The following is a 13,135-nucleotide window of genomic DNA, read 5'->3' as shown; positions in this document are numbered from 1 at the left end:
TGGCATGTTGGAACAATTAAGCTCCAAAGTTTCTGAAATATTTTTTTATCTTCTTGATTTCAGAGTTAAAGTTTTTTAACCTGCTGGTAAAATAATGGACCACATCTTGAATATTCAACCCTCTCAGACAGAAAAAAATGTGATATTTGGGAAAAATCATGATATGGGTTTAATAGGTAGTTAGTATTTAACACCTGGCAAAAAATTTAAAATTGCTTTTAAAATCCACATCACTAGCAGTTACAGATTAGGGTGAGAATTTGGATTTAGCACATGATGCTGTGAATCTCTTTATGTAGGGGAAGACATTGGATTCGGCCACGATCGTCAGTGATAAAATCTGGGTCCAGGAGTCTGTCGGATTCAGGAGTTTAGTTTGTTTTGGAACCAAAAAGCCTAATCTGCTGTTGCTCAGCAGCAGAATCGGCCCTCTTTGGTCTTGTTTGTTGTTCTGCAGCTGAGCAGAGAAGTCCTTTCAAGGAAATGGAAGCAAGTTTTCCTTTCATCTGAGCTAATCCACGTCATTTATAACAGTTTGATTGAATCTTGAAACGTTTGAACTGTTGGGAAATTGTAATGATTCCCAGAAAAATCGCTTCAGCTGCGCATAATAAAGCAAACACTTTTGTAGATGAGATTTTCTACACACTTTTATTTACTGATAGTTTTTAATTTGCACTGAAACCTCCCATCCAGATCTTCTCAAATTAACTGGTTGAGAACCTGCAAACAAGGATGTTTTTTCAGGTCACCTTATCTGTGAACTGCACAAATTCATCTCAGCAGTTTGGTGCAAAGTTTCTCTCAGCAAAGATGAAGAACGAACTCGCCTGGACGCCTTTGTGGTTTCTGATGCTGACGGTTTGGATTTACTGTTATTTGAAGCACTTTGGTGTAGATAAATCAGATACTCTGGTAATACAGAGATTTAATAATAAAAAACGTTCGGTTGAAATATAGAGCTGACATTATAATTGTAACCTTTAAAATCTGTCAAAGAAATTCTGGGAAAAAAAAAGATTTTTTCTTGTTTTCTCAGTCTTTTCAAAGTAATCGTGCGCTAAAAACTTTAGAAAACATGATGTGGAAACCACCCAAACGCCCCACCCGACTGTTTCCAATGCATACAATTAACACGATCATAACACATCAGTGTCACGTTCCGCTCTGAAAGACAGAAAAACATCAAATGTTTGCATCCGGTCCTAATGGTTTAAATGGAAGTAAAATTGCCAATATTGCATGCGGCTTTGAATTATGCCTCTATTTCGTGAAGATGTTTACTTTATTGTTGTGTGAGCTCATTAGCACTGGCTCCACTGGGGAACAGATGGTACAGGGAGGTTAATTAGACACATTTATGTTATGGCATAAACTCATCAGAGATTCATGTTTTACAAAGTTCCAAATACATACATAAAGAAGACTTTATGCACTGATTTTCAAGTTTGTGATATTTTATATTATATGATTTTAAAGCATGGGAGAGCTGACTATTTATCATAGTTTTAAAAAATCTGCACTATTTTTCATTTATTGGTGACCAACAGCTGTCTGCTCTCTCTTTAAGATGGTTATAGAGATATCAACGAAATTAGATGGACACAATTTGAGAAAAAAATATAAAATATTTTGTAATAAATCTCTTTCAATCCTTTATCTACAGTGTATATCCACATACTGTACTTTTTTATCACTTTTATTCCTTTTTATTCTGGTTGTCATTTTCAGGAAAAATAAAAAAAAAATCTTTTGTTGTTTTCTGAAGGTACATTTACACCGAATGTGATTAGCGCGGCAAATTCGCGTGGTCCGCCCCTTTTTCGTTGCGCCGCTCAAATCAAGCTGCTCCCAAACCGCCGCGCCCGTCGCTCAAATGGCGCCGCAGGACTTCAGATTCGCTTCTGTACCATTCACTTAACATTGAAAGTGGGCGAATCACGTTTGGAGTGAATTCACTTTTAGACATAGTTTCTGCAGAGCGGCAGTACTTCCTTAAAATTCACTTCGAGTTGTTAGCCCGCCCCCTTCCCATAGTCCATCTCTCTACTGCTGGCTTACAGCGTCTTTATCTCACCTACAAGCTTTTTCACACAGAATTTTTTTGTCTGCTTCTGTTTCACAATGATCTCAAACATCCCTCAAGAATATATTAAAAACGCCAAAAACACAATTTTCACCGGAGTGAGTCTGTCTAAAATAAGTAGTAGTTTTTCCCATTTTACTTTTCTACTTACTTTTCATTTAAACATTAGATGAAAACTAATCTAGCAGGTTTTCATGGGATGTAACTATAAGTCCATCCATCCATTTTTATCTGCTGATCCTGGAAAGGGTCATGGGGACAGCAGTCTAAGCAAAGATGCTCAGACATCCCTCTCCCCTGGCATTTCCTCCAGCTCCTCTGGGGAAATCCTAAGGCGTTCCCAGGTCGGCTGATAGCTTTCCCAGAATGTCCCGAGTCCTCCCCTTGGGGTGCTCGAAACCCCTCCCCAGGGAAGAGTCCATGCAGGAGCCATTTGGAGAAGATGGCCGAGACACCTTAATTGTCTCCTAGATAGATAGATCTTTATTTTTTATGGTCAGAGGAACAATGAAACTGTTGGAATCATAAGTGATGATGAAGCAGATTGGCGTTGAGGCCTGAAGTTTTCTTAAGGGCCTGTTGGGTCCAGCCTGAAGTGATGATGTGATGTCACCACTAATGTGAGCTGCTAGAGATCTTTTCAAATCAACTCAAAACATTTTCTTGTCTTTTAGAACTTTGCAGTAATCTAAGAAATAAAGCCAAACTTGTATCACAATAGAATTATATAAATAGAAGGTGTATAGATAACAACTTAAAACACAAACTGACGAAACAAGAAAACGTTTCCTCATCAGTCTGCATACCTCTGTGGTGTCCAGACACAGGAAGCTAAGAGGGTCGAGAGATGGTCCGATTAAAGGCGACTGACGTGCAGCAACAGATGGAAAAGATTCACCGGACGTGTTTATTTGGTAAACTATCAGCTGACACTGAGCATGTCAGTCTGCATGCGGGCAGGAAGTCCAACCACAGATATTGTGATATTGTAAAAAAGAAAGCTGACCAGTTCATCTTTGGACTTCAAATCAACCTGTAAGATCTAAGCATAATTCTGATGACAACAGTCTTTTACCACTATGTCAGCTGAGTCCATAAAGACCTACTCCAACTGACTTGTGTTTTTGGTATTTTTAACATGTTCTTGTGGCATTTATCTCGGGATAGAGGACATTCATATAAAAAATTTGGCTTAAAATTGCATTTCTCAGTATTGAAATCCTTGCGAATCAGATGGAAAAATGCAGTTGAAAAAGCATGCAGCATTGATGTAGGCGCTACCAGGGCCGCCCCTGGGCATAGGCAACCAAGGCGGCCGCCTAAGGCGCCATGTGCTGGAGGGGGTGCCAAATCACAATGATTATATTTTTCTTGTTGTCCAATAATACATGACATTTTTCTATGAAACTGTCACATACATCACATAACAATTTTGTTATTTATTCATTTATTTGGTGTCTTTCTGGGCACCCAAGGTCACCTTAAAGGTACAAAACAAATAATAGAACTCAATTTCAAGAATAAAACAGCAGTTAAATTTATATATATATATATATATATAAATAATCAAATTATGATTTAATTAATGTGGACGTGATTCTGAAGAAGTGGGTTTTGACATTTTTGTACTGTTAGGTAGGGGGTGTGAGGGTCTGTAAGCTCGTGGGCAAGAGTATAAACAAGGGGATGATGGGAAGTCAGGGCAGGCTTATCCCCACCAATGGTTCCAACTGAGAGGCGACTTTCTAATGAACTACTGTCACTCTGTAGAAAGTATGCCATAGAAAAAAACGATAAAAGTGTTTTAAATTTGGTCGTAATGATCACTAGAAACGCTTTAAAAATGGATCAAAGATGATCAGAGTTTGACTTCAAACTAAAAAGCATTAATTCAACATTGTTGATAAGATAAAGTGGTTACAAGTAGATTAAAAAAATTATAACGTCACTCCTGATATGCATAATGGTAAAAGGATGTTTTTATTTCCTAATATAGTTGTACTTACAGGTGTTACAGGTGTATTTGTATTTTTATAATTACAATCCACGGGTTTGTGGTGACAAATGTGTTTGACAGGTGAGGTGTCACATAGCTTTCCTTTAACAGCAGTGACTATTCGTGCAATCACATTCTGGTTGCCATGGATACGACTTTGGCGCTTCATTCCTGCTGCAGGAGAAGCGGCCGCAACAACACAGACACATGTCAGCTCGCAGGCTGACTCAGCAAGCAGGGATGAACGCTACCTCAAAGCGAATCTGCACATGTCGGATCCCCTGAGGCAACAACTTCACTGGCTTTCAAGTAAAAACCCCGCAGGGATGAACTGCCCCCTCCAACACACACACCTGGTGAGTAAGCACAATGTGAATTTAAAGCCGAATGTAGAGCCGGTCTGTGCAGTTGAAGCAGTTGAACCGAAGACGAGGAAAAAAAGTGCTTCTAAAAAAAAAAAGTATTTGTTCGGTGGAAATGGGGATAGAAGGATATGGAAAATGTTGAAAAAGGAGGAAGGAACATGAAGAACCTGCTGCCAAAACACAGGTGAGTCCCAACACGTTTCTTTGTTTATTGAAGAAGACTCCACTGACGTGATCAGAGAAAACCAAAGAAACTTGGTTTAAGTGTGAAAACTCATTTTTCAAGTACCGGTAATATACATAAAAAAATCTAATGTATTTTAAGTTTATTAAGTCATTTTTACTTTAAAGGGTTGATGTCAAAAACAGAAACTATTTAAGTTTCTAGGACGAAACTTTACTTTGAGAAGTTTGTTACTTTGAAGAATGCCCATAAAACCATGTAGTTCTCTGCTTCTCGTTGGAGCCACACAGAGACTGGAGTACGGTGGCCCTGAAAGTACAAATTACATGAACAAATCACTCAACTCCAACAAACAAACAAAAACTAAATAATATAACATCTACTGAAAAATCAGAACAAAATTCCATGAACCAAAACATAATTCTAAAAAATAAATTAATGAATTAATCAAATTTAAAAAAACAGCCCAATTACAAAAAAATGAATCAAAATGAGAAGGACACGTAGCTGAAATCAAATGTGAAAGGTCAGAAGAGTAAAAGGTAGGTGTTAATGGGACATAACTGAAAGATGATGAGGTTTTTCACCTTTTCAACAGGAAGTTATTTGGCTTGACGATATCTTTCAAGAGAAGATATTTCTTTAACCACATCAGCCACTGTGAAAGTTTTGTGATTGTTCAACTCTTTACCTCAGTTTAGGCAAAACATCCTTCCACTTTCTGCCTTATTCAAAACTCAAACGTGATCATCCTATCCTTCAATTACTGTTGCTTCCCGGATTGTTTTTTTTTTTTTTTTTTTTTACATTTTAGTTCAGAGAATTTACTTTTTATTTCTAAAATAATGTCTTTTTAAAATATTTTTTATGCTTTTAATTGTTGTTGTAAATGAGTAATTTGCTAATGCGACAATGTATTGACAATATAGTCCATATATGGGGAAAAAAAACATTGTTTAGTACATTACAGTTCAGCAATTATTGCTGTTTTCATATATGGTGTTTAATTATTGAATAAATTGTGATATTTACTGAAATATTATGTAATATATGATGTTATAGCCCACAATATCATATACAATAAGTCTTATATTGACAAATGTATTTATATATATCATTTAATACACCTTAACATAGAACATAATATACCCAGACTTATTCAGTATGACGTTATATATGTTACAAAGAAGTTATAGGTTTTTTTGAAGATGTAAATAATCATTTAGTATTACAGTTAACAATATTTAAGTGATGTAAATCACAATATAAGGTTTGTCCATCTCTTTATAGTAAGAAGGTTGCAAAATCTGATTTAGAACAAAATGAACAATAAGAAAAAAACTATTTCTGAAATAGCATTTACCAATACATTTTAAATATTTTTGATATATTGAAATATATTTTTCTTTTTCAAGGGACTGGAGTGAACCATGAGGTGTGAGTTGCTGTGTTAACCTTCAGGTGTTGAACTCTGCAGATCACATCCGGTTTTACATTTCCTGATGGAGGTGAGCTCCCAGTGCTGGCCTCCTTCAGGGGCGGGGCCTGCCGCCTCCAGAGGATGGCTGCGCCGCTTCCTGCTGCTGAAGCTGATCACGGTTCTGCTGTTCCCCCATAGTGCCGGCCTCCCCCTGCTGGTGGGCTGTGTCTTCAGCCTGGGGGCTTTGTCCCTGCTGCGCTCCCCTCACATCTCCACCAAACCCTCTACTGTGATCCTGGCCCAGCTGGCCCTCACAGACGGCCTGGTGTTGCTGCAGTGGGTTCTCCAGGTTGGGGTGACGCTCTCCTCTGTGATGGAGAGGAAGATGAGCCGGCCGGTTGGGGGTTTGGCGGTCGTGAGGTCACTGTGCCAGCAGCTGCTGGAGAGCCACTACCTGGCCTCTCTGCTGCTGCTGGGTCTGCTGGGTTTGGAGGCCGCCTTGGTGTCCCGCTGGCCTCAGCAGACCCGGAGGTTTAGGACTTCTCTCTGGGCGCAGTTCAGCTGCCGGATGGTCTGGACTTTGGTTCTGCTGGAATTCACGCTTTTGCTGCACTCGAGACTTTTGGAGATCTTCAGACAGCAGGTGTTCCCCCCAACGCTGCCTGGTGCCTCCCTCTTCCTGAGGTGGATGTTGTGGATGCTGAATTCATGGCTCCTTCATGTTGTCTTTAACAATGAACTACAAAAGAGGAGCTTGTCTCAATAAATGCTTCCAACAGTTCAGCCTTTATTAGGACTTTAATGGGCTGATGTGGTTAAAAAGTTTTTATACATTTTTCTTCTCTATGCTGAAACTATAAGCTAATATATGCATAAATATAGAAATATCTCTATTTATACCTGGTAATATAAACTTTTGAACACCAGAATGGATAATGAAAAGGAAGTTAATGAAAAAAAAAAAATCCAACCCCATTTAAAGTCCCAATCAAGTATATATTTTTTTGGTGTAAAAGTGTTTTTTTAATTATAATTATGCAGTTTTTAGCCAAATTTCATAAATCCTGTGTCTTTTTTCAGGACATATTTTCTGCAGATCAGGAGAAGTTCATTAGAATTTCGGCTGAGTTGGTGTGTAAGTTAACTTCAGCTAATTTCCCATCAGCCTTTTTCCCGCTATCTTAAATTACCTCACAAGCCCAAGCTAACATTAGCCTAGCGGAAAAAAAAAACCAAAACATATTTTTTAACATAATCTTACTACCATCTAGTTCATAATGGCTAAATAGCTTCAATATTGCTCAGCTTTTTTTTTTTTTTGCACCACCAATGTTAGGTTGGAGGTGTGAAAGTGTAAACAGATGGGTGATGGGAAGTGGGGACGGAGTCACTACCCACCAACAGTCACACCCATAACTCAGAGGCAAATTTTGGATCAACTACTGCTTTTTTGCAGAAACTATGTCCTAGAAAACAACATTTTTTTTGTATTATTATCATTTTGGCTAAAATAGCATGATCCTAATTAAAAACCACTGGGAACACTTTTATCAAAAGGTGATTGTAGTGGGACTTTAAGGGTTTGGACATTTTTTAGTTCTGTTGTTGCATATAAACAATGATAACTGTGAACACTGTTCTGCTTTGGACGAGTTTCTAGGTTGGTTCAAATCTGTGGAGCACCAGCATCTGTCAAGTATTATTCCATGCAATATTCATGTTTTCTCTAGTGTTTTAATATCTACTTTGTGTGCGCTGGTTTGCTGTAAATTATTTTGCTTCTGGAACCAGAACTCCAAAGTAGCTCAAACCATTCTCAACCACTTTTGGAGGATTAACAGCCGTCATTATGACACACATTGTTTGCAGCGCGGTGTGTGCTGCTTGGATCTGTGGTGCCATCTGTGCTCCAAACAGCCTTCCGGGGATAATAAGGTTTAGTCTTCTTTCGAAATTTCTCTGATTCTTCCTGGTACATCTTCAGAGTGGAAAATAATTTTTCCATTTCTCATTTCTTCCAAAGACAATAATTTGATTGCCGTTAAACAGGCTCAGCACTTCATCAGCTTTTGTTTGTTTATTATTGACAGTTCAATAAGAGGTTAAAGGAAGTAACGTAAAAAAAAAAAAAAGAAAAAGAAAAAACCCTGACATTGCTTCCTTTGAAACGTTTTTTTTTTTTTTTTTTTTCCATAAAGGAAAAAAAAACATTGGAATATTTCCCTACACGACAAGTCATTTTGTAGCTCAGCCAAAGAGAAGACTGCCTTCAAGACAAATCGTTATGGATTCATTAAGCAACTGTAGGACTGAAGCAGAGAAAAAGAGGAGATCAACCAAAGACTCGCAGCAACAATAGGAGAAAGGAGAATCTGCAATCCTGTAAAGAGAAATCACTAGAACCTCCCGTAAGGTTTCACATCAGACAAACCACCTTGGCTGGTCAGGAGCACCACCTGAGATGTGTTGTAGGCTCATCTGAGAACGTGGCTGAGCAGTGATTCCCAAAAAAGAAAAAAGAAGTGAAACTCTGAAGTCTGAGTCTGCAACACTCCAGCTCCTGATCTAGTGAATGGAAGAAAAATCTGGATGTCTGCTGTGTCCAGATCTCTGAGACATATTAGGAGCTGATGCCCTAAAACCATTTATATAGGAGGTCAAGATGGCACCATGGTGGTGGGGCAGTAGCACACATCATCAGTTACTCATGGACCCTGACGTGAGTTGAAGTACCCCAGAGTGTATTGCAAATCGTCATTGATGCCAGACTTTGTTTTTTAACATCTAACTTAACTAAGTAGGTAGTTCTGCTACAGCCCAGATACCTGGATCTAGCTGAGACACGCAGAGAAAGTGGCTGGAAGGCTCTTTGAGAGCTAACTAAAGGGGACTGTGAGGGCTCCTTGGGATCAGGATTGTTGGCTAAAGAGCCATCAACAAGGGTGTCTAAGGATTAATAGGGAAGATTCATAGTTTAGCATACCTTGACTTAGACCAGGGCCAGATCAATCCCAGTTATGCTGTGGTCACAATACAACTGTCACAGCAAGATGAGAAGGCATCAGCAGAATCTTCAAGATTTCATGATTTGCTTATCGTTGGCATGGTCATGAATGTAGTCAGCAGCAATCAGGCGCCAGGGATAATGCCACTATGGCGGCCACAGGGCGTTGGCAGCTCTGATTGGACGATGTGTAAATGTCTCCAGACGGTGGCCATCCACATCAAGTGCCACCAGCCACCAATCGCCCGGGAACACCTAAAAACCAGGCCATTCTATACATTCTTAACTCAGATTTTGAGCACACATTATAAACTTGTCAGGTTACTAATTAACACATTTTAAGACAAAATGTAAGAAAGTACAATCTTCTGTCTTCTTTGTATCCTTCTCAGCATCCACCATGGGGGCAAGGGGGTGGCAGTCTGAAATCGGTCAATCATCAGATATTTCAGGCATCTTGGAGACCCTTGTATCAGTTAATTATTGTGCAGCTGACATCCTTCCACCCGCCTGTCACTGGCCTGCCACTGCACAACCTCCAAATGTGTACCACTGATGAATGTCACACAATTGTCCAGTTGCTTTAAAGTTCTAAGTTGTTCATAAAACCTCCATAAGGCAGACATTTTTTTTTACTGCCGCCTACCTGTCAGGAGTCAGAGCACTGTCTCCCCCTCTGGTCACCGGCCAGAGCCATCTCCAGAGTACTAGACACACTACATCTCCCAGCAACCCCAGCTGACACTCCCCGGATGCCGCTCAACTGACACTCATTGACAATCACCCACATGATTTTTAGACACCTCACAGAGCCTCACTCTGTGCGAAGTATTGTTTGTGCCACCCTGCCTGCATTACCGAGCGTTTCATTCCAGACATGATCTCCTGTTTTCTGACCTTACTTCAACTATGATTGCTTGCTGCCTGCCCTGACCCTTGACTGGACCCTGACAACTCTAGTCTCTTCTTGGATGATCCCATGCTCTTGATTGACCTCTGCCTGTCTGACCCTGACTTAACTTTTTGGACTTTTAGCTCTGCTTCATTCCTGTCTGAATAAATAATCTTGCTGCATGTGGAACCAGCTGTCTGCTTGTTTGTGATATTACTGATTACAAATGCCGAATTTTCTGAAAATTTTTAAAATATGTGACCATAGTCTTAGGTCACACAGGTGAAGGTTTCTGGATTCCCGGTGACCCCGGTTTCCTCACTGAAGGGGTGTCAAAGCTGAATCTGGAGGGTGTTTGAAATCTTCTGAATAGTATAAAAATTTGTAAAGAAATAAAAACATTTTTCAAATTATTTTAGAGACTTTGTCTCATCTTCAACTTCAAAGGTCGTTTTATATTCATGAATGTTTTTTAGGGGAAATCTGAAGTTACAAACAAATAAATGAATCTGCTGAAAACCTGAAAGCTCTAAGAAATCTTTTTCTCTGCTTTCACCAGAACTAACTCCACTTGTCTTCTCTGAATTCTGCTGCCGTCATTGTTTTTGCTGTAGGAAAAGGATTATAATGCTTCTCAGTTCTGGGTCTCCACTCTTGCAGATGGCAATTTAGGCTAAGCATTAAATCACGTCATGTGAGTTCTTGTAAGCAGTTCCCTTTATCAAACAAAGATTTGATCAGCGGAGTGTAACACTGATCACTGACTTTCTGTGAGGCTACATTCACACTCGCAGTCTGTCTCAAAGTGAAACAAATCAAAGGTTTTTTACTGGTATGTGACTCTCTTTAGGTGTTTTTTTTTAGATCAATCGTGGTTTCCGACAAATATCAGCCTGGAGGGAAATTTTCTGAATATTCTGACACAGATCTGTGCTGAAGAAGAACACAGCAGCTCAAAAAGTGGTACAAACACTGACATGAGGAAGCATTTACAGTGTGAGACATGCAGTGTTCCGCAGCACATACTGCTTGACCAAAAAAAAAAAAAAAAGCCAATAAACCTGAGATTAGACACCACAGATGTAGAGTAGATTATCATTCTGCAGCATCAATGACCTCAGAGAAAAACTCAAATTCTACCGGAAAAGTGTAAGATATTTGATAAAACTGGAGCAGAAATTAATCTGAATGTACAACATATTTATGGAAACCTTTGTCTATGACATTTAATCATTTAATATATATATATATATTTAATGTGTGGATGTTCAGCCTGTAAATTTAAAAAACCGATAAATTTTCCAATAAAAAAAAGTGATTAGTCAAACACATAAAAATGTATTTGTTTCATATTTTAATTTAACCCTAAACTTTGTATTTGCCCTGATTTTCTGGAAATTGGTTTTCAATTATTTCTGTATTTAAAGTATATTTTAAAGCAAAATTTCCAACAAATTAAAAAATTGAATGGGTTAAAAATCATAATTTAATGTTAAAACAGTTTTAAAATATGACTGTGAATCTGACCCAGATCTTTTCTGCTTTCAAATGTCCGGATCTAAAGATATTTATCCAACGTGATCATCTCTGCTAATTCATTCTTTTAAACTTTCTGATTCTCTAATAATCTTGAACTTTTATGAATTTATATTTCTTATTACAAGCCCAAGTTCACTGGAGTCCTATTTTCCTGCTTTCTCATTCTTCTACAGTTGGAGTTTATAGTTTGCGGCCAGCAGGGGGCGCTCTATTGATTGTAAACACCAGATTTAGCTAAAGAGCACCACATCCTAATGAATAAAAAGCTTAAAATTGTTTTTAAAAACCCACAAAATATCAATGTTTATTTAAAAATCTATCAATTGTACAACATGTACACTAATTGTACCAAAAATAAGAACAGACATACCCTTTAAACGCTTAATGAATTTACTTTGACATAACTACATGAAGTTATGTGTGTAATACCAGGCTCCTCTGTTATTTGATTTCAGCACTATGTGTCCTGTACTTTGACTTCACCCTCTTTCTGTTTTGGCTCAGAACTGGTTCCTCCCCACATCCCATCATCCCTTCCTCTGTTCTCTTCTATTTTAGGAAACCCAGATGAATCCAGGTCAGCCTAATCAGTGGATCTCTGAAGACCTCTCTCCCCATTATTCCTTTAAATAAATGAGGTTCTTTGTTTGTGTTTTGCAGCGTGTTCTTATTTTCAGGGGAAAGCTTTTAGGAATGCTGGCTTCATTTGGTTTACTCAGACCTTATCTTTGGTGCTGTGTGACAAACTGACAAGATCTCAGGAGGTTTTGAGAGACTTCTGGTATCTGTGGATTCAATCCACATTAAGAAATCTGAGCACAAACTTGAACTGACATGTAAAACAGGAAATTAAGTTTGTATTTCCTAAGAAAACGTTTTCAGAATTGATAAAACCATGTAAACTATGTATAAAAAAGCTGCATCATGCATCTCTGATCATGCATGAGTGTGCAGCACTTTAAGAAACTTTCTGCAGAAACATTAGTCTGACTGAAAAAGGCAGAAACATCCCTAGAAAGACTTACATGAACCACAGGTTCCTTTGAGTTCAGCAGAAATTGTTTTTTTCTCTCCCAGCTGCAGTCTGAGGACTGAAAGAATGAGGAGGAGTGAGACACTCACTTAGCTTCCAAGCTGAGCTCGTTAGCAAGAACACTCAGTTTGTTTTCATGAAGCTGCAGCTTCAAGTGTTCCTGGAACCAATCAATTAAAACTGGAAACCCAGAAGTAACAGGACTGAAGGAGGCGTAAACATTTCCTTCCCAAGATGCTCTCTGTTTCACCGAAGAGGAGCAGAATTTGGCAGTAAAGCCTTCACTTGTTAACAGTGTGAATAATGAGACTTTAAATGACAGCAAAAGAAGGAAACTGATAAAGAAAAATCAATGTACATCTTCTCTGAAAGTGCGTTTATTTGAAAAGTAGTATAAGAAAAAGTTAATTTTGATATTGTAAAAGTCAATAGCACCCTCTTTTGGTTATGCATTAATACTGCATGACTGTGTCCACATTTGGTTGTGCTTAGAACATTTCAATTTGTGTATTATTGACAGTAATTTTTACCGCTCGAGAAAAAAATGTGTTTATATTTTTTATAGACAGTTCTCACTTTTAAAGAAGTATCTCTCAATTAAAAATAATTTAACTTG

General features: G+C 38.4%; 2 protein-coding genes across 6 annotated transcripts in view; one reads left to right on the top strand and one right to left on the bottom strand.

The window, feature by feature from the left end:
- cysltr1 (cysteinyl leukotriene receptor 1) overlaps window positions 1-12,742 on the bottom strand; it is a 22,928-nt gene extending 10,186 nt beyond the window's left edge. Inside the window, exon 1 of one of the 2 annotated variants that reach the window (XM_024284125.2) lies at window positions 12,512-12,742. The gene's annotated coding sequence lies outside the window, so the exon portion shown is untranslated. Of the gene's footprint in view, window positions 1-6,086; window positions 6,226-12,511 lie in introns of those variants that run through there. The other variant, XM_024284124.2, reaches the window with a different exon arrangement.
- On the top strand, window positions 3,633-6,834 carry LOC112153747. Of its 4 annotated transcripts, XR_002920538.2 has the most exons (3): window positions 3,633-4,438; window positions 6,047-6,139; window positions 6,250-6,834. XR_002920538.2 is itself a non-coding variant. In XM_024284127.2 (2 exons), the coding sequence occupies exons 1-2, from the start codon at window positions 4,576-4,578 to the stop codon at window positions 6,815-6,817; spliced, it is 765 nt and encodes a 254-aa protein (XP_024139895.1). In that variant the 5' UTR covers window positions 4,032-4,575; the 3' UTR covers window positions 6,818-6,834. The 4 variants fall into 4 exon arrangements, 3 of the variants coding, with proteins under 3 accessions (XP_024139895.1, XP_024139896.1, XP_024139897.1); XM_024284127.2 differs by having other exon boundaries at window positions 4,032-4,631; window positions 6,109-6,834; XM_024284128.2 differs by having other exon boundaries at window positions 4,033-4,438; window positions 6,109-6,834.
- Window positions 12,743-13,135: the final 393 nt, after the last annotated feature.

Source organism: Oryzias melastigma, linkage group LG10 (assembly GCF_002922805.2).
Source record: "Oryzias melastigma strain HK-1 linkage group LG10, ASM292280v2, whole genome shotgun sequence".
NCBI lineage: Eukaryota > Metazoa > Chordata > Actinopteri > Beloniformes > Adrianichthyidae > Oryzias > Oryzias melastigma.
The sequence above is the reverse complement of the archived record's forward strand: the minus strand, read 5'-3'. Positions and strand labels throughout refer to the sequence as shown.

Bases quoted from the DNA above. Each gene is read 5' to 3' on its own strand.
- LOC112153747 (XM_024284127.2), top strand. From the start codon at position 4,576: ATGGAAAATGTTGAAAAAGGAGGAAGGAACATGAAGAACCTGCTGCCA. The intron at 4,632-6,108 runs GTGAGTCCCAAC...TGAACTCTGCAG, and splicing joins AACCTGCTGCCAAAACACAG to ATCACATCCGGTTTTACATT.